The sequence below is a fragment of the Lepisosteus oculatus genome, chromosome 28 (assembly GCF_040954835.1).
Source record: "Lepisosteus oculatus isolate fLepOcu1 chromosome 28, fLepOcu1.hap2, whole genome shotgun sequence".
NCBI lineage: Eukaryota > Metazoa > Chordata > Actinopteri > Semionotiformes > Lepisosteidae > Lepisosteus > Lepisosteus oculatus.
In genome coordinates, this window is record NC_090723.1 from 7,534,201 (window position 1) to 7,552,011 (window position 17,811).

General features: G+C 45.3%; 2 protein-coding genes across 7 annotated transcripts in view; both read left to right on the forward strand.

Moving 5' to 3' along the window:
* The window catches only part of mpp2b (MAGUK p55 scaffold protein 2b), a 64,358-nt gene extending 58,799 nt beyond the window's left edge, over positions 1-5,559 (forward strand). For all 6 annotated transcript variants that reach the window (XM_015362241.2, XM_015362244.2, XM_015362242.2 and 3 more), the window contains 2 exons: positions 130-258; positions 2,028-5,559. In XM_015362241.2, coding sequence (XP_015217727.2) covers positions 130-258; positions 2,028-2,204 — 306 coding nt within the window. In that variant the 3' untranslated portion in view covers positions 2,205-5,559. The remainder of the gene's footprint in view (positions 1-129; positions 259-2,027) is intronic.
* A 2,850-nt stretch (positions 5,560-8,409) lies between these two features.
* On the forward strand, positions 8,410-16,502 carry LOC102692774 (all-trans-retinol 13,14-reductase-like). Its single transcript, XM_069185762.1, has 11 exons — positions 8,410-8,724; positions 9,912-10,094; positions 10,310-10,551; positions 10,824-11,019; positions 11,352-11,549; positions 12,225-12,344; positions 12,479-12,617; positions 13,284-13,393; positions 13,677-13,843; positions 14,128-14,287; positions 15,744-16,502. Exons 1-11 carry the CDS (start codon positions 8,565-8,567, stop codon positions 15,887-15,889), a joined length of 1,821 nt encoding a protein of 606 aa, XP_069041863.1. The 5' UTR covers positions 8,410-8,564; the 3' UTR covers positions 15,890-16,502.
* The last annotated feature ends 1,309 nt before the right edge of the window (positions 16,503-17,811 follow it).

Sequence of the window (17,811 nt, forward strand, 5' to 3'; positions counted from 1 at the left end):
CCTTCACTGTGCCTGGCTTCTCCCGGTTTTATTCTGGGCTTTTCAGGAAGAAGGCATAATCCCGGCTGAAAGCGGCTTTCCCAGGTTTGGAAAGCGTCGTTGAGCTGTTCTTGTGCTCCCCCCCCGCAGGCTCTGAAGGTGCTCAGGACGTCCGAGTTCCTGCCCTACGTGGTGTTCATCGAGGCGCCAGACTTTGAGGTCCTGCGAGCCATGAACAAGTCGGCCATTGAGGCCGGGGTGGCAACCAAACAGTTAACGGTAGGTCTTGGCCTCCCTCAGTCACAGCACTCTCTCTCTCTCCAGTATGAGCCTCATAGACAGTTTGGTTGGGCTTTTAGCAGCGCATACTAATTATTAATTAATCTATTCTCACAAACGCTGAATTACATTACTCCAAGATGCGATAGCAGTGTAGTATTGGGGTAAGCTAACATTAATCATATGCTAACACTCATATAGCGCTTTTCTGGACACTCCACTCAAAGCCCTGTACAGGTCATGGGGATCCCCTCCACCACCACCAGTGTGCAGCCCCACCTGGGTGATGCGCCAGTGCACTCACCCCACACCAGCTCTCAGTGGGGAGGAGAACAGAGTGATGAAGCCAGTTTAGAGATGGGGATTATTAGGAGGCCATGACTGGTAAAGCCAAGGGCGAAATTTGGCCAGGACACCAGCCTTCCTAAACCCTTTTAAAAAACAGTCCTGTTTTAGTTACATGTGACTTGAGTAAAGGATTCGTTTTTAATTTAATGATCTTTGGAAAAACATTTTGAAGGGTCATTGGCAACAGTACAGTAGGTACTACAAACGATAATACATTACCTGTTCAAAGCAGTTACTCCCAACTAATTGTTGATTTCTAAAAGTAGTCCCGTCCACAGTTAACTGTAAGGTAGAGTAACTTTCCCATCACTGTGAATAATATTTATTCTTAATATTGTTGACTTTTACAGCGGCTGTCAGATGACATGATGATTAAAACTGGTGCCTTACAGCTCTTGGGTTCTTTCACAAGGAGTTGGGCACCTTCTGTGTGGAGTTTGGAATTTTCCTGAATGCCCTTGTTTCCTCTCGCCTTCCAAACAGACCTAGCCTGCTCAGTCTGTTTCTGGGATAGGCTTTGGAATGACACAGCCCTGTCTGGGATAAGTGATCTCCTGATGATGGGTGGGCTTTTAAAACTGCACAGCATTAACCCATCAAGAACTGCCTGCAATTCTGAAACAAACAAAACAATTGTTTAATTAACTTAAATATGATGTATGACTGGAAATTTGTAATAAAGTGGGCTAGATTTGATATTGGCTTTTATAGACTATTCTTATTGCAAGTAATATGGTAGTATAGTTGCTTTAAATGATACAGTCTTTGCCTTATTACTTATTATTACACAAAACTATGTTTCACTTTATGACGCCGTTAATGCCTTCATCCCAGGATGCTGCAGTTATTGCCAGGATGAGTTATTTTCCTGTTAATGCCCGATTCGTTAGCCGTTACAGTTTGTTTCACCCTTCATGGGTGTCAGACTGCAACGCTCTCCGGGATAACAAAAACCCTCTTTGAACAACATGAGCATTCATGTCATATGCTCAATTATTTTGATTATCATTGCATGATTTTACTTATCTGCTTTGGATGAGTGTGACTTTGACATCATACACAAAAAAAATCAAGCTAATATTAACCCTGGCCCCTTCTACCTAAGTGAGTCTTACAAGGAAGGTTATAAATGAGAGCAGGCTATGTGAAGCTATCAGTGCTTTGAAGTGCACGATAATTGTCTCACAAGTTCAGGTTAATACTAGCCTATAATCAGTCTTAGTGATGACAAAGTTACAAAAACAAGGTTATTAAAAAGGGAATTTGGACAAAGGTGCTAGAAGCTCAGGCACAAGTAGATTTGACCTCCAGCCATTGGGGGGCAGTAGTCATTCTTGAGGTGTGTCCCAGTGCCATAGTGAAATGGCACAGAAATGTTGCTTTGCTGCCTTCCTGATTCTGTCTCTGTCCTCTGCTTCCAGGACGCTGAGCTGAAGAGGACGGTTGATGAAAGTGGGAGGATTCAGCGGGCCTATGGGCACTACTTTGACCTCACCATTGTCAACGACAACCTGGAGGGCGCCTTCCGCAGCCTGCGGGCAGCACTGGAGAGACTGAACACCGAGCGCCAGTGGGTCCCGGTCAGCTGGGTCTTCTAGGACAGCCTAGGGGTCTGCGAGAGTCGGGGAGGAAGGGGGGCAGAGTGGGGGCGAGGTGGGGCCAGTCCTGAAACAGGTTCTAAGCATGAAGTGGGGCGAAAAAAATAAAAAACGGACAAAAAATTATTCTTCCTTCGAAAGGGTGACCAGGGACAATGAACTTATAAGACACGTGAACACTGGCCGAGAAGCTCCGTAACATTCCTTCTTCAAGAGTTGCCAATTCTTCTGTCAGCGCGGTTCAGAAATAAGCTGGGAACATTTAATTTTTTTTTCTTTGTTTTCCCGGCCTCACACACCCTCAAGAATAACTACTGCCCCCCCCTATTGGCCGGAGGTCAAATCTACTGGTCTCTGAGCTGCCTCCTCTTGACTTTTGTACAATTTTCCTTTTTAAGACCTCATTTCTATTGTATTTTTAACTTTTTCAACAGAACACAGAGTTCTCTATATCTGTATCTTTGTGGGAGATGTAACCAAAAGTAAGATGAGATGAAGCGCGTGTGTGTGTGTGTGCTCTGTAAATTATTTCCTCATTAGATTTCTGTGCTGGATATCTCCAAGTTAGCCCAACCCTGTCTTAGCCATGACTCTTCTTTATAGTGGGAGCGCCCTCTCTGTTTCTCTGGTTAACCTCCTTGCTCTAAATGTTTACTGTGCTCTGCAGTGGAACAAAAAAGTGCAATAAAGTAGAGCAAAATCACGGTAAATAATTCATACTCTCGATACAGCATGATGCGAGGTGGAACCATGCAAAGCAGAAGCATGCTAAAGCCCCATGAAAATACCATACAAATCTTCCGCAATGAAAGGTGTATACTATTTGTAAGGACTTTGTTGCAAACCTTCATTTTAAAAAGTAGTTAGAATGAATAAATTCAGATGAGACTGTGACAATACCTAAGAATAGTTTGAGCTGTTGTTCTCGGTGGTCATACCTACCTCAGAGACTGCTTTCTTTAGTGCCCGTGCTGTTGTTTAATGGTGGGTACGCCCAACTTTTTCCAGTCAAAGGATGTGTATCTGATCTGTGCAGTTTTACCAGACGATTCCTATTGCTTGTACTGTGACAGGGCTGGAAAAAGCTGTAAATTTCGTTTATTGTTCGTCATCTGTCGGTTTCACTAACAGAAGCTGAAAAGCCTTTTCATTGCGGAATGTTTCCTTCACACATGCAAAATGTCCTGCTATTTCTATCTTTTTCTGGTTTGCCACTGTGACTTTTTCTGCAGAGAAAACAACTGACGTTTCCCGTGTTTTGATGACATAATTAGGAAGATGTCTTGCTGTAGAAATCTGAAGGGCAGGATGAATGTTAGTTTGCAGATTGTGGGAGAGGCAGTGTGTGCGTATGTGTGTGTGGGTAGTAATAGCAATTCTTTAAACTTCCCTTCCATGCAGAGTTCAAGACCTGTGTAGTGAACAAATACTGACTCCTGTCACTGTTAGGTAGGTGCTCAAGTTGAAGATTTTTCTTAAGCCTCTGTAATTTCTTTCCAGCAGTCGTTTTCTGTCCCCCTATCCCACCTCCCATCTGGAATCGTCCATTCGTTATCGAGTCCCCTCTCTGCCGTGCGTGCCACCAGAGAACGAACAGTAATGTTGTCACACTTTTCACACTGTGAGCCCCAAAGTGGACACAAGACTCCAGTGTGGCTCTCAGAGAGCACTGCCAGCTCGGAGGTCAAGAGGTCAAGCCCACTGACAAGCTGCCTCTCAAGCTAGCCGGGCCCCAGAGGCACACAAATGGTCAGCTGAACCCATGTCGTGGTCAACTAGGGACATAACTAGAGTCGCGCCGGCAGTCTCTGAACTGCAGAGCTCTGGAAAAAGGCCTTTATTGGCCAAGTTGCTCAGAAGCCTAAGACATGAGATGTTCGTAAGAAGCAGAGCTTTTGATGGAAGAACATAGGAGTATTCATTGTCTCCACATGTAAATTCAAGTGGTTTACAGAAGGAATAATAGGTTTGGAGTGTCTGTTAAAGGACCTCCCCACGTTTGGCAGCTCTCTTTGTTAGATCTCTGTGTTTCTGAGGTTACAATACTAGTTCTCTGGTTTTCAAAAGGTCTCCTGGTCCTGTAGGTTAACAGATAAGCTGTTGGCTTGGTTTAATTCCCTGGTGTTCTTATCATCCAAGAAAAGGTCCTATTAGTGGATAATTAGCAGTTAAGTATTATTGACACCGGTTCAGCGCCAGTTGGTAAATTAGATGGTCTATTGTGATGGTGGATTGTGATTGTAGGGATTTTTGAAAACGTGGAAGCTGTGAGATAACTGCTGAAGCTAGAGTGGGCTTATTCCTCCTGTGTCAGCAATGCAGTAATATATAATAGAATAAACATTAAATGATAACCTCTCCATGGCTACATGGGCAGTGTTTGTGATACCCATGGATTGGGTATAAGTGCTAACACATCTTAGCTTCATCAAATAATAAATAATGAACATGTAACTAGTGAATAAGATTGCTCAAGTAGTGAGTTCCAATTCATAATATGGTATGCCTATCCAGTATTGCCATAACAGATCTGTTTATTTTAGTTGTGTTTATTGTCTTAATCATACTAGTTAATTGTAATTTGAGTTCCAGGTGCCACCTTTATAGCAACCAAAAGATCTCTATAACAACAGTCTTTAGTATGTGCACAAACTACAGTAATTCAACACCTGGCCTTGTGATCCATATGGTTTCTTTTAAATTGCTCATTTAAACTTGGTAAATGAGTAGCTCATGTCAGTGGTTGATAATTCACAGTCTGTTTTTACCCTGCTAAAAACCAATACAGAAGCATCTCATGGTGCTTCGTTCCTGTTTGAGTAAATGTCTTATTTGCAACCATGTCCATTTTAGGGTTAAGAGAGCTAAGTATGTGTAAAAAGCAGTTATCAACATTAGACGAAACCACTGAATTTAAAAATGTTGAGGTTGTGGATAACTGTGCAGGTGCAAAGATACAAGTCAAAACGGAGCCTGACTGGAAGATTAAGATAAGATAAGATTAAGATACTTAAAAGTTTTTTTCCTCTCCAGATGATTCTTCTTCATCCTAGTTGTATGAACATATCTGTTGACCACGGATAACTGAAACATGCTCTACATGATCTACAGCTGCAAATACTGCACATTTATTGTAATAACTTAACTCCTGTTACTTCACAATTTTGATTTTTTATTTCATTTTTTGTATTATTAGATTTTGTATGTTTTTAATGTAAAAAGAGTATAGAATTAGAAGCAAGTATTGTTGTGGTGTTCTGATTGCAATAGCTCTGTGGTTCTAGGAAAGCAAAAACACTATGTACATTTTCTGATGTCGAAGAAAAGTATATTAAAAATGTAAAATTACCGATGATGCTTGCGGGCCTTTTCATTTTGCGTCTGTCTTCGTCGTCGCTGCCTAGCTTGGGGAAGCAAAGTTTTGGAGCTGACCTTGTTTGTGGACCCTTTGTCCTTGTGTGAATGTAAGAGTATATATGTCTGTGAGCCATCTGTGGCTTGGAGCTGTGGGCTTGCACCTCAGAGATCAGTTAGAGCAAAAAACTAAGTGCGTTGCCTGTGTGCGATCGAACTTCTCTATTAAGAGGTTCAGAACACAGGGAGTTGTCTAATCATGGGCTTGGTGAGGGTTATAGTTAGACCTGGGGAAAGAGAGACTACATTTCCCTTTGGTTGGAAGGGAGAAGTGGGCTTGTGTGTCTTACTGGCTATGGGTTAGTAAGGAGAAGCACAACCCAGATCATTCAGGTTAGGTTTACAGGTGGGAGTCTGGTGAGGCGCACTGGGTTATGGACGGAATCAAGGTGGGATGCTTATTTACACCAGAGTTGCCCCAGCCTCAGCTCTGGTTTCAGATCTTTATAGGTTTTACAGTTATACAGGTTACAGTTCCTTACAGCTCGCATCCAGTAGGGCGTAAGGCCCCTATTACCTGGGGGTTTATGTGCATAGGTTCACCAACACAGCATTAGCAGGTTTGAGGGTCCTACCGTAGTCTGATTATGGGCAGCACAAGTGTTCAGTCTTCAGACATGCCAAACAGGCTGGATCAGCTGAATGACCTCTCATTTTGTTCCGTTGCTTCTGTTCCCAAGTGTGTGTCTGTTGTACTTGGATGACCAAATAAAACATTTTTCTGAACAATCAACATTATGAGAGATGAAACTATTTTTGCAGTTTGCGCAGAAACAGAGATTATATAAACAGGCTTGGGCATTTAATAACTGATGTCCAGACTCTCTGTGATGCTTGACCTGTAGCTGTTATAATACTATATTAAGGCTTAAGTCTTAGTCTTAATCAGGAGTCTTAGTCTCCTGATAATTGCACACTGGAGCTGTTGTGGTTGTTTTTACTGGCAAAGGGAATTGATTGAGAAACTACACGGAACTATTTTAAAGACATTTCCATGGCTTATTTGTCAGCCCCTGCGGAACACTTATCTTATTTAAAGTGTAGATAGAGGAGCTGTGTTCTGACTTGTACATGTGCCCCAAGGTCTGCCCCTGGGAAAAAACACTGGAGTTTTTGCATCTGGATCTGCTCATTTCCAATGATTAAGTCGGAGTTTTCCTCTCTTTGAAACTGTGAATTCCCTAATAGAGTGTGAAACCTCTGCTTACATGTGCTGGTAACTGCAGGGTGGAAAATATTTATGGAAGATATGATCTGTCCTTACAAAACTGTGCACAATGAGTTTCTGTCTTGCCTGCTACCACAGGAAATAACATGATGCTGTTTAAATCCTTCTTTTTCAAAAGGCTAAGTGGAGTTATTGTCAAAAAGTAAAGTTTTCCTAACTTGGTTATGTGGCCATTGGCAGACACTGATTTTTACTGTTTACTTAGCAGTATCTGGGCCCTGGTGTTATTCTACCTACTTTGAAGGTACATGTATATACTGTGGTGGCTTCTGTAGGGATCTTCAGCCAGACCCCCTAAGAAGCATCTGAGAATATCCATTTAGTAACCTAGTCAGGTAAATCTTTGTACAGCATTGAGCCACAGACACTATTTTGGGCTATGTACTGTATAGCTATAGTGTAGTGCTAGCATTCATGGCACTTCAGCTTGGCTTTTCATGAATTATTTTGTTTTATTTCATTATTTCTTGACAAGGTGTCCCCAGACAGCACAGGTTGAGCATTTCTGGTATAGAGTGTTTCTTAAATTGGTATTCCTGGTGCAATCCAGACCAGGACGTGTCTAATTCATGAATTATTTGAAGTGTCAGGAAGTGTCTAATTCCAGTTCTGGAGATCCTGGAGTGTCCGTAGGCTTTGAGATAGATAAGATCATTTTATTAGCCATATACAATTTCTTGCATTAGGAATTTATCTTTTTGCATTGGGGTCAGAGCTGGAGTTAGGGGCCTTGTTCAGGGACCCAACGGAGTAGGATTCCTCTGCCGGCTGCGGGATTTGAACCGGCAACCTTCCAGCCACAGGCGCAGATCCTGAGCCACAGAGGCACCGCTCCGCCCTAAACCAGTGTCGCAGAGCAGCTAGTAAACGTGTCCAGCTAAGCCAGTTCCAGACTGAAGCAGGGCATCAGTGATTGACTTGGACTGAACATCAGGATCCCTCCAAGCTTGGATATGGGCCATCCTAGTCTGGACTGCAGCAGAATTGCTTATTGAGGAAGCATTTTATGATGCTGTTTTATATAACTGCTTTTTTTTCCACCTGTGATCAGAGAAGATGTTTGTCCTTTGACTCCATGCAACATCCTGCACTTGAGCGGTCAGTAAGTATCTATCAGTACCTGTTCTACACCTGAAAAGCTATAAAAACTCAAGACTGATGTATTTGGTAGTTTCTGCACTGAGGCTGTTTTAGTTTTAGTTTCCTACATTCTGATTTAAATATTCCATGTTCATAGGTGTCCAGCGCAACAAATAGAAATCCGAGCTGCTACAGAAGATGGTGTGTACTTTTTATGAGCATTAAAAATATACTGTTGAACTACTAGATCGCATGTTTAAGTGAAGTATTGAAACTGTGACAGTATAGTTAAACGATACCGCAATGTGTTTGGTACTTTTTGGGTTGAATTCTTCAACCTTTGCCTTGAACTTCTTAAGAATTAATGGGGAACAGCTAGGTTTTGTTTAAAATTCAAGATTTTATCTGGAGAGCTGCACTCATGGAGAGGTTGCACCTCTCCGACAGTTGTGAGCCATTCTGAGTGACAGCGCGTTGAAATTTTAATGGAGAATAAAAGGTTAAAAGTTCATTAGAAATTCCCGGGCTTCCCAACCCCCCAGGCTAAGACTTCAATAAAGAGCTCAGGCACTCAACCTCGGATATCATTCTGCCCTCCCCTTTCTCTCTGACTCCGCAGACCGGGTTGCTGTCTGAAGATGTGGCTCCTGCTGTTTGCTGCCGGGTTCCTGATCCTCGGATTCGCCCTTTATTCCCGCCTGTTCGCCAACAGCGCCAGCCCGTTCTCCCGGGACGCTGTGAGGCCACCGGCCCCGCTGGTGACCGACCAGAAGCAGAGAGACAAGGTCCTCAAGCAAGGTGAGTTAACAGCTTCCCTGGCTCTGAAAGCAGATGTTTCCACAGGAACGTTTTCTCCCTGTGCTGCCTGACAGCTGTCTGGGTTCTCTTTCCTGACAGCCATCCAGCTGGCATTGACAGTCTAGTATGAAGGTTTTCTTAGCTTGAAGGATTGTTGAGGTTATTCCCTGTCTTTAATACATACTGCCACAAATCTGCTCACTCACAGTCAGTCCTTGAACGGCAAGGAGCAACATAGCGTCGAAAACAGACTCGGGATTCATCTTTTATTCTGCAGTGGAGGTTTTCGTCATAAAATGTCTAGTAAGAACGGTTACAACCGAGAAGACCCACTCAGCCCATCCAGACCATTGGGTAGTTAATCGCTAATTGACACGAGATATCTCATCGAGCTGTTATCTGAAAGAAGCCAGGGTATTGGCTTCCACAATGTGGCCTGGGCGGCTTGTTGCACACTCCCACAACCCTTTGGGTATAGAAATGGCTCCTGTTCTTGGCTTCAGATGCGATTTGCACATGTGTCGTCTGGTTCAGGTGTTGATTGTGAAGTCCTCCGAGTTAAATTTTGAACCCTTGTATCTGGTTTGGATAATATCAGGGTTTGACATTGTGAAAGAACAGGACAGGTGGCTCTGTTCAGGAAACAAACTTGGCAGTTTAGTTGACTAGATGTGCTCCACCACGAGCCTAGCGCTGTATTCCCGAAAATGTATCCAGCTGTTTAAAGAATATGACAATATTAGAGAAAGTATCAATCTCTGGTGCTGGTGTCTGTGCCTGCTTCAGCACTGTGGCTATCAAGACTGCTCTCAAAATGTCTGTTTGAGCCTTGATGCACACAGCATCACTAGGTGAGATTGTGATGTGCTGTATCTCTTTCTATCTCAATTGCCATTTATCCACATCAATTCTTTTTTTTTTAACTCACAAGGACAGGCAGGGCTGCTGCAGAGGCACCATACTGGGAAATGAAGCAAAGCTTTGGAATTGTCAGTTCTGTTTATGAAACTGGAGGTCCTTCAATCTGATCCTGCCTGCCTAAAATTTAAGATGTATTCATTGATATTCCTGAAAAAGTATGCGTTCGAGAAAAAGACAGGTCGGTTGTTTTTAAGGAATTTAAAGAGCCTTGATGATTAATAACCTTTCTCAGACGGAGATCGCTGCTCTGTGTGACCTCTCTCCAGGGTTCAGCGCAGATCGGGTGCCGGCGGAGCTCGACGCCGTAGTGATCGGCAGCGGTATCGGAGGGCTGACGGCGGCGGCTGTCCTGGCGAAGGCGGGCAAACGGGTTCTGGTCCTGGAGCAGCACGACCAGGCTGGGGGCTGCTGCCACAGCTTTGTGGACAAAGGCTTTGAGTTTGACGTCGGTAAGCTTGATCGCTTCTGAAACGCTTTCCCGAAATCAGCGTGTTTCTGAGTTTTTTCCATGGGCTCCATGAAGGTTCCTGTCCTTGTTGAGAAAGGGACTGGCTGAACTCTCGCTCTGTGTGTCCCTGCAGGGATCCACTACCTGGGTCAGCTTCACGAGAACAGCCTGTTGAGAAAGGGACTGGCTGACCTCTCGCTCTGTGTGTCCCTGCAGGGATCCACTACCTGGGGCAGCTTCACGAGAACAGCCTGCTGCGCGTCGCCGTGGACCAGATCACCGAGGGGCAGCTGCAGTTCGCCCAGCTGGAGCAGCACTTCGACACCGTCATCATCGGGGAGAAGGAGGCTCGCCGGCACTACCACATTCACAGCGGCAAGACGGAGATGGCGGAGTCTCTCCGAAGACAGTTTCCCCACGACACGGAGGCCGTGGACGAGTTCATGAGGCTCATGAAGGTACAGGTGCCAACACAGAAGAAGTACAATAAGCGGTGTGAAACTGGAGAACACATACTTCAGTCAGAACAACCTACACAGCCATGATGCTGACGCCCATACACTGGCTTCTTTCCTTGGGTCAATTGACTACCAAACAGGCTAAATGGGCCATGGCCTCTCATTTGGGACCTGTCCTATATAAGGAGAGGTACTGTAGTGCCCCAAAATGTGCTTCAAGCTGGTTCATACAATGAAGGAAATGTTCTTCCTTCCCTGCCCTCCTGTCATAGCTCTCTGCCCGCCGGATCCCCTTGCTAGCCTGCCTGAAGTTGATGCCACTGGGGCTGGTCCAGCTCCTGCTCAAGACCCGACTCCTCCACCTCATCTCTCCCGTCTACCGGCTGGCTGGCACCCGCCACACAGATCTGCTCAACCAGCTGACTCGGAACAAGGACCTGCAGACCCTCACCGCCTACCTCTTCTACGGTAGGGAGTGGCGGAGCGTTTGTGTCCCAGTGTTTGGCCCACGTGGAGTAATAACTGCAGTAAAAACTCAAGGCAGATTGGAGGGGGTGTACTAGAATTTCTGATGCCCTCGACTGGAGATCAATAGTGGACTACACAAGCAAATGCATTACCTGAATGAGCTGAGGTCTCACTAGGATAAAGAAATCACATTTTTGTATGTATTTTAACTGAGCTATTGACATCTTCATGTAGGCTTCCCTAATAAAAGCCACTCACTACACAACTCCAGTTTTTAATCACAGACTGCTGTGGTATTGCAGAACTGATCGTGTTCTGCCCTGTTCTTGCAGGTGTGCCTCCTAAAGACTCCAGTTTCCTGATGAACACTCTGCTGCTTCACCACTACAAGCGAGGAGCTTACTACCCCAGAGGAGGGGCCAGCGAGATCGCCTTCCACATCATCCCAGTCATCCAGAAGGCAGGGGGCGCTGTGCTGGTCAGAGCCCCTGTCCAGCGCATTCTGGTAGACCAGAAAGGCAGTGCGTGCGGTGAGTTGCAGAAATCGGCATTCAAAGGCCAAAGCTCTGCATGCTGCTGGTACTCAGGTATGGGCAGAGAGGTACAAAAAAGGAACACGCAGTTCTTTCCTTTCTCCAAAACCACGTTGTGTATAAGGCATCTGTGGCAGGTCTAAGACCCAGTGTGTGTTCAAAACAGTCTAATTAAAGTGAAGTTTACCTTGTGTTATTCAGAGAGAAGGTAAACATTAATTCCTTCCAATTCTATAGAGGGGACACACTTCATCAGCCAGTGAGATGAGGCACACGTACTGTACCATCATCGAACAGCCATGGGATCTTTAATGAACATGTAGTCAGGACCTTGGTTTAATGTCTTATCCAAAGTACAGCATTTTCTATAGCATTGTATCTCCCGCAACTTTGGATAAATTCAGTTATATGTCACTAGGACATGTTCGATCACTTCTTGGCTCGGCAAGGAACACAGAATTGTAGAAGTCACACCATCTTCTACTTCTGATGGTTTTTAAGGAGCATCATCCCTTTTTGGTTCTCAAGAAGGAAGTGAAATCTCTCACCTCCTACCGTCTGTGAGCTTCTAAACACATAAATAACCACAGCATCTTTTCAGCATCATAGCAGATGAGTTTTGCCTTGGAAACCCGCATCATGACCTCTCACCTTGTGCCTTCCCTTGGTCAGGAGTGACTGTGAAGAAAGGTCAGGAAGAGGTCACCGTCCTGGCACCAGTGGTCATCTCTGATGCTGGGATGTTTAACACCTTCGAGAAGCTCCTGCCCCCGGAGATACAGGCTAAACCCGGTAAGTGCAACTTCAGGGGCGTCCTGGCCAAGGCTGACAACCTGAAAATGGTTAACTGCAACTACACCAGTTACAAATGTCTGATGCGATAAACTCTTGATCCCAACCGATTCCTTGATGCTCTGTTTTTTCAGAAATACAGTCCCGTCTCAGCATGGTTCAGCACGGAATGGGTTCCTTCCTGGTCTTTGTGGGGTTAGATGGGACGAAAGAAGACCTAGGGATAGTATCCACCAACTTCTGGATGTACAAACACAATGACCTGGATGAACTGTATGTCCTATGCATGCATGTATAAGGCATTTGCTCACCAACACACACACCTATTTGCCTGGGGCCAGCAGGGGGCGCTCACCCTGTGGTCCATGTGGGTCCTAATGCCCCAGTATAGCGACAGGGACACTATACTGTAAACAGGCGCCATAATTCAGATGAGACATAAAACTGAGGTCCTGACTCTCTGTGGTCATTAAAAATCCCGGTGCGTTTCTCGAAAAGAGTAGGGGTGTAACCCCAGCGTCCAGGCCAAATTTCTCATTGGCCCTTACCAGTCATGGCTTCCTAATAATCCCCATCACTCTGTTCTCCTCCCCACTGATAGCTGATGTGTGGTGAGTGTACTGTCGCATCATCCAGGTGGGGCTGCACACTGGTGGTGGTGGAGGGGATCCCCATTACCTGTAAAGCTCTTTGAGTGGAGTGTCCAGAAAAGGGCTATATAAGTGTAAGCAATTATTATTATTATTATTATAAATACTGACTGCACACCTTAAAGCAAAGAGGTGTAGCTGTAGGTCATCACCAGCAGATGGCATGAATGAGCCAGGATTGCTATTGATGTCGACTAATAATTCCAGTGTCAATTTTCTTGGTGGACTTTCACATTTATGTATTTATGTGTTTTTTTTAATCTGAGCTCTGATGTGCATGTGTTTCCAGGATGGGTCGCTATGCCTCTCTGAGCAGGGAGGAGGTGGCTGACAACATCCCCATGATGTTCATCACTTTTCCCTCGGCTAAAGACCCGACGGCCAAGATCAGACACCCAGGTACCACTGTGCACCTGTAACTCTCTCTCATTGGCATATGCTGGTGTAAAATGAGGTATGTAGTCAGCAGGACCTCAGGAAATGGGCACCTTTAATGCATTGCAAACATTTTTTAACAAAGAGTAGATCGGGGGCCGTGTGTTAGTTGAATCTCCTGCATTGTACTTTCTGAGCGGCTGGATGTCCTGCTCCATGCCAGTTCTCTGGCAGGAAGACCCTGCTTTGCTGCAGTGTGAGCAGCTGTGCTGCTGGCTGACCTGTGTGCAATGCCGCTGTTCCCAAGGGAAGTCCTGCATGACCCTGCTGACCATGGCGAAGTACGAGTGGTTCGAGGAGTGGAAAGACAGCACCCTGAAGAAGAGGGGACCAGACTACGGGAGCCTCAAGATGGGCATCGCCAATGCACTCCTGGGCTGGGCCCTCGAAATTTTCCCTCAGCTCAGGGACAAGGTACAGCAAGAGGGGCTTGCGTCGGGGGGGGGAAGGCTGATAATGAAGTACGAAAGGCCAGGGGACCGACATGGCTATTATGGAGCTTCATGACTGCGAGATCAGCACATCTGCAGGGCTCCAGAAAGGCAGGGAACAGGAGAAGGCAGCAGTGAATCAGGAGTGTTAGAACGCCTGTACTGCGGGATGGAGTGGAATGTCAGTATGAAAGCAACAGTCTGGGTAAGGATGTCTGATGCGATAGGGGATCTCCCATTCTCAGCCCCCTGCCTGTGCCTGTGCAGGTGGTGTTCATGGAGGCAGCCACCCCCCTCTCCAACATGCACTACCTGGGTTCCCCGCGTGGGGAGATGTACGGCGCCGAGCACGATCTGGCCAGGTTCACCCCAGAGGTGGTGGCGCAGACCCGGGCGGCGACGCCGGTGAAGAAGCTCTACCTCACTGGTACGTAGGCAGCAGGGTGGCCCCCCCTCTGGGACGGGTGTCCACCTGGACGTCCTTTGTTCTTCCTTTATTTTGATCACTGCTGCAAGTCAGATTTTGTCCAGTGAGGTCACAGCTTGTCACAGACGCTCCCTGCAGCAGTAGATGGCTCTTGACGGGGTTATCAAACCAGATCTGTGACTCGGTAGCTGTGAAGCGCTTGCATGTGTGGGGGAGGAGGGGGGGGCTTTATTTTATTCATTGGAAATGTCTTTTTTGGCGGGGGGGGGGAGATGGTGGAATGTTACCATTTGACAGCGGTGCAGGAAGGTGATCTGTACTCAGACTGCAATAACTCCATTCCAAAGCTGGGCACAGGGGCAACATTCCCCTCCGATTTACAACCATCTGCCGGCATGAGCACAAGGCTGCTCCAGCCACAATTGATCACCTTTTCATGCTTTCGAGAACCTCTTCCTATCAGACGGCACCTGTGGTGCCTGTGGCCTCGCTGTCATCAGCCCTGCTCTGCACTATATCTGCAACAGCAAGAAACGTTGGTCTTACTGTGGATTCCTGTAGTGTGGCTGAATATTGTGTCTGAATACAGTGATCTCTGCTATTACCCAAGTTTCCAAAACGCGAATTGGCTCACATGCGATTGGTAAATAGGGAAAAGATGTCTGTATAACGAGAAACTCACATTGGCTCATTCCCGACATGTTTACGTTTTTTGTCGCGGAGTAACACAACTGAAGGCGGGGATCCGCGGAGGGATAAACATGATGTTTGGCTGTCCCACGTGCTTTGTTCTGGAAGTGCTAATTGGGAGGCGCTCCTCAATTTTCCTGCTATTTTCACTAAATTTTCTGCATTGCCGTAAATATGAGTGCACAAGGTGACAGGAATGTGTCTAAGAAGCAGGCTGGTAATAAAATTTCAGGTGGTGAACTAAATTTACTGTATTTCTTAATTATGAAATTTAACATGTATTTAAACTGTGCTAATATTTTTTATAAGGATAATTATTACATTTGGTAAAGCTTTGGTTAGGCATGTGGTTAGGTTTTGAGTGGTCTGCCCCTAACCCTATTTTTCCCATAAGCCCTGTTATTTTTATTTTGCGATTTTGCATAACGAGAGGTTTTACAGCAACGCATCTATCGTGTTATCGCAGAGATGCCTGTATATGTGTCTGAATAGCTGTTATTTTCTTGTTTCTGTGGTTATATGATCTTGCTTTTCATTGGCTACCTAACTTACTGCGTCCATCATCTCTTAAAGGTCACTTGGTTAAACCTCAGTAGCCTATGTGCTGGGGTCTGGCTGATCTAAAACTGTGTCACGGGTCAGGTTTTGTCATCTGGTGCTCAGAGTTTCCAGTTTGAAAGGATGGCGTGTGTATTTTAAAGCACTGTATCTTTCTGGAGGGCGCTGGCTGGCTCTGAAGCCCTGTGTCTGTGCTGTGTGTTTGCAGGCCAGGACGTGTTCTGTAACGGCCTGGCGGGGGCGCTACACGGGGGTCTCCTGTGCGCCTCGGCAGTCCTGGATCACATCGTCTACATCGACCTCCTTGCGCTGAAGAAGCGCCTGAAGTGGGAGAAAGCCAGGAAGCAGGCCTGAGCTGGGGGCCACAGGCCATAGAGACTGAGATGGCAGCACCCTTCCTCCCTGTCGATCTCTCCTCTCTCCTTCTTGCAGTGTGCTCGAGCACAGCCATCCTGCGTGACCACAGCCTTCACACAGAAGTACCTCATGTGAAAGACTGGACCTCTCAGTCCATCAGAGCTTTTGAACCTCCTCCTCAGCTTGAAAGTAATCTGTGCCGGGCAGACTCAGTTTTCCACTGCTGAGTTGTAAGCAGTCATGATGAGCATCAGAGCACTAGAAGAACTCCTTTTCTGCCCTGACAGTCCTGGTCTGTGTTTCACAAAGTGAATGCAAAAGGGCCCACTAAACAGTTTGTCTGGAAGCTGCTGTTGCTCACACAAATACAGACAGCCCCTGCCTTTGCTTTTCTTGACCTTGAGTGGTCTATGATCTCAGGACCAAAGAGTTGTTTTCAAATCCCACTGTTGTTGCACCCTTTAGAGAAGTGAGGTACTTCATTCAGAATAGTTCCAGTAAATATTTTCCTGCATAAATGAGTAGTCCTCAGGTCACTGGTGTAAATGTTGTCAATACAATTTGTTTTCCATCCCTGGTTAAATAAACGAGATGGAGTTTTGTTGCTTCACACTGGTTTCTTCTTTTTTGCAGTATGTTTCATGTTTCTGTTACCATACATATCTGCACTTCTTGGTATCCTGATTTTGCCCAATGAATAAGTGTATTCTATTTCTATACATGTACTTGAAGCTGCTTATAAGCCTTTCTGTGAGGGCAGCATGTGGGGCAAAAGGCCCAGATTTCCACTCCTCTTTTGTCCGCAGACCTGTATGTGGAGATTACAGTTCATTTCATGTCAAAAGACACAAGCAAGGCTTTGCACAAGTTGCAAAGTACTAGTTATTTAGAAAGTGACAGCTGAGATGGACCGAGCAAGAACTGGGGTGTGCTGTGCTTGTATTTTGTTGTTTTATACTAATTGTATCTTTTCCTCAGTGAAAGAAGAATTAAAACCCCTTATTGGTACCCAGCGTTCTGGCAGATTTAGACTGGAGACTGGTGTTCTCCCCCTTCAAACCTTCCCATTGGCTGTCACATAGATACTGAGCACCAAAAGAAGCCTATAACTTAGAATTGTAACACATCCACAAAATCATGGTCAGGAAATTAACAATCTTGTTGGAGGTACACTATTATTTTGTTGAAGAGACATGACACATAGATACATTCATTATGCTGCTTAATATTTGTCATTAAAGTGAGGGCTACTGTGAAAGTCACAGGCATAGTAGCCTTTGTGACCACCCACCATCGAGAGCAGTATTAGATGAACATCGCGGACACCAGGCAGTAGATGCTGTCTTTCCCATTCCTCTCACAGAGCCCAAACAAGCATGTCTGAGCCCAATGCAGACCTGTTCTGCCAATCTGCTCTGGGTCTTATTCCATTATCCCTGCATTAGAGGCAGGAAGACTACCCTGGCCAACATTTGTCAGGGACCTGGTTCCAATACCTGGTTCCGATATAATGCATCATAAGATTAAATAATTACTACCTATGTCTTTTAAAAATTGTCATAAAGAGCTGACAATATGTGCATCATAAGTGATTGTCAAAGCCAATATCACTACAGGATGTTAGTCATTGAACTCCAAAATAGTTTAAAATGAGGAAAAGCGTCCGGAAAACAACAATACATTATCCTAATAGTGTAATTTCTTGTAAAATACGTCAGAGTAGCCATTATCTCTGATTGCTGGGAGTGTGAGTTCAGAGTTTCATAGTTGCAGTTAACCTTTGACAGCTTTATTATACCTATCCAGGAAAGGTAGACTGGCACGAGGATTTCATTTAAGTTTAAAAGGAAGCAGTGAGAGAAAAAATAAATGGAGAGGAGATGTGTAGTGTGTTTAGAGTAAGAAAAGATACTTAATAC